The 2,752-nt window shown below is 52.9% G+C and overlaps 1 protein-coding gene across 1 annotated transcript in view; it reads left to right on the top strand.

The window, feature by feature from the left end:
• Positions 1-2,661: 2,661 nt before the first annotated feature.
• The window catches only part of LOC131501614 (basic proline-rich protein-like), a gene marked incomplete at its 5' end in the record, with an annotated part of 17,545 nt that continues 17,454 nt past the window's right edge, over positions 2,662-2,752 (top strand). The window contains 1 exon segment of the mRNA XM_058711913.1: positions 2,662-2,752. This exon segment is cut by the window's right edge and continues 63 nt beyond it. Coding sequence (XP_058567896.1) covers positions 2,662-2,752 — 91 coding nt within the window.

The following is a 2,752-nucleotide window of genomic DNA, read 5'->3' on the forward strand; positions in this document are numbered from 1 at the left end:
TGGCTGCACGCAGGAAGGACAAGAGGAACCCGAGATTGTTCTAGGCTCGTTCTGCATGGAGTGATGTCAGGGAGTGGTTTAGACTCAAAAGAGATCTGAGTTTTCCTGCCGTGTTCTGCCTTGTTTCCAGTTCTATTAATTATCAGGCCTCCCTGTTGTTATTATTGGGCCCCTTCACACTTGACCTCACAGACCCCGCAGCTGCCCGGATGCCAGACGGGCAGGTTCTCAGTTTCTGGTGTCTGCTGCTTCCTGGTATTTGGGCGACCTGATCTGCAGGCCTACAGGAGTGGGATTGCTTGAGTTCCAGGGCTCAGGGACGGTTATGTCTCCGGGACCCGTTCCTGGGCCAAGCTCTGTTCTCCCTGATTCCTTTGTCCCAACCACGGGCCTGGTCTTTCTGTGTCTCCCTCCTGATCCTACCCGAGGCTGTGTTTTTTCCAGAAAGGCCGCCTCTTGTTCTTCAAAGGTGTTACATCTGAGAGCTCCCAACGTGCCACACTCAAAGCAGTCTCATGGGCCTCCAGGAGCAAAGGGGCAGAGGATTCAAGGGTTAGCAACCAGGCCCCAGGACACTGGGCCAAAGGCTGCCCTCAATTATTAAGGAAGCATTCTGGGGGAGAGCGGAACTCTTTGAGCCTCGTCTTGCTATACTGGTAGCTGTCCATGGTGTGGGGCATCGCGGCCTGTGCAGGGGATTTGCCTGTCTCGTTGAAGGTTCCTGGTGCAGCTGCCGTCCCCGAGGCACAGCTGACCCCATTTCCTCATCTGAGCAATGCTGTCACTTACAGGGCCATGTGTGAAAACACACAACACAGCCCCCGGCTGAGTGTAGGGAAAGGTAGCTGCAGCTGGACCCGGGTCCTAGTAGGAGAGGGTCTGTCCTCGACACGCACCTGCCACTGGGACTTCCGTCCAGGCACACACAGTGCTTTCCTTCTCCTGGCAGCCTGGTGGGAGTAGGTGTCTATGCTGATATGGGCACTTCTGGGGTTGGGAGAAACAGAAGACTGGACTCATGGGGAGTTTGCAGGGAGAAGGGCTCTTGTTGAAGATGGTCTGCACCAGGGTGGGCGCTGGGGATCTGGACGCGTTTTTGGGTAGTTGAAACCCTCACGGGCCAGTGTGGCACCAGGGCCTAGAGCTTCAGCCAGTTGGATATCTAGAGGCTTGAAAGACAGAGACAGCGGACCCACCCTTTGGATCTGGAGGTCACTAAAGCACAACTCAGCCCGACCCCCACCTCCCAATGTCTCCTTGTCCCTTTCCTCTGGCTGCCAATCTGGGCCAGCTTCCTTTGGGTGTGAGATCCAGGGTCTCACTGACCTCATGAAAACCCTGTAAGAATTAGGGTAGCATATGGAAAGCCCTGGAAAGGAGTGGGTATAACCTTGAGCTAGTCTTGGCCCTTTCCTGGGCAGAGCGGTCAGAGTGGACTAAAAGACAGCTGATTGTCTCCCTTTTGGTTCCTTCAAGCTCCATAATTTTTGAGTCCCTTCAGGACTCATGGATGTGAATAGATTCGAAATGGGCACACCAGCATCCAAACCATCCCCTTCATTGTGTAGACCTGACCCAGAAGGATGAATGTGGAAGAGATCGGGGAAGAGCCACCTTTCAGCGGGACCCTATAGTTTTTCCAAAGTTTCTGGAGGAGATGTGTTGAATGACTTCGCCCCACTGGGCCCTCCAGCAGCCACTGGAAGAGTAAAGCCTCAGTGCCACCCAGCACGAACCATCTCATTTGCATGCCTCAGAAACAATTTTTGTGAATTTAATTAATCACAGTTTACATGCTAATAACCCTTGAAATATTTTTATGGGTAAATAATGGTTATTCCCTGCTGTGGGGGAAATCCGTTGGTTCTAGTGTTCACACAGGTTTTATTCCCCATCGTGTGATTGATTAGAGAGTGAGGCTGATGCCTGCCGTCACGACAGGAGGAGAGAGGTGTGATTTTCATTTTATGGATGAGGCCTGGAGAAGGCAGGCTCTTTCCCAGTAGATGCTTGAAAAAGTAGTGGCCAGTCCCCAGTGTGGCCACTCTTCCTTCTAGGCCTCCTGGTATAACATCATGATTATGATTCTACTGTATTAATCATTATCTCATGACCACTACCACCACTACCGCTTCGCTACTTAAAACCAGTTTTCTCACCACCACCACCACCACCCCCATCACCATCATCACATCACCATCACTACCACCACTATCACTATTTTACTTGCCATCATCACCATCACCACCACCACCATTACCCTTATTGCCATAACCGCCACCATCACCACCACTACCAACATGACCACCACCATCACCACCACCACCACCACCACCATCACCATCACTACCAACATGACCACCACCACCACCACCATTACCACCACCACCACCACCATCACCACCACCACCGCCACCACCCCCACCATCACCACCACTGCCATCATCACCATCATCACCACCACCATCACCACCACCATCACCACCACCACCACCATCATCACCACCACCACCACCACCACCACCACCACCATCACCATCAGCACCATCACCACCACCACTGCCATCATCACCATCATCACCACCACCATCACCACCACCATCACCACCACCATCACCACCACCATCACCACCACTGCCATCATCACCATCATCACCACCACCATCACCACCACCATCACCACCACTGCCATCATCACCATCACCACCACCACCACCACCACCATCACCACCACTACCAACATGACCACCAC

The sequence above is a fragment of the Neofelis nebulosa genome, chromosome 18 (genome assembly GCF_028018385.1).
Source record: "Neofelis nebulosa isolate mNeoNeb1 chromosome 18, mNeoNeb1.pri, whole genome shotgun sequence".
NCBI lineage: Eukaryota > Metazoa > Chordata > Mammalia > Carnivora > Felidae > Neofelis > Neofelis nebulosa.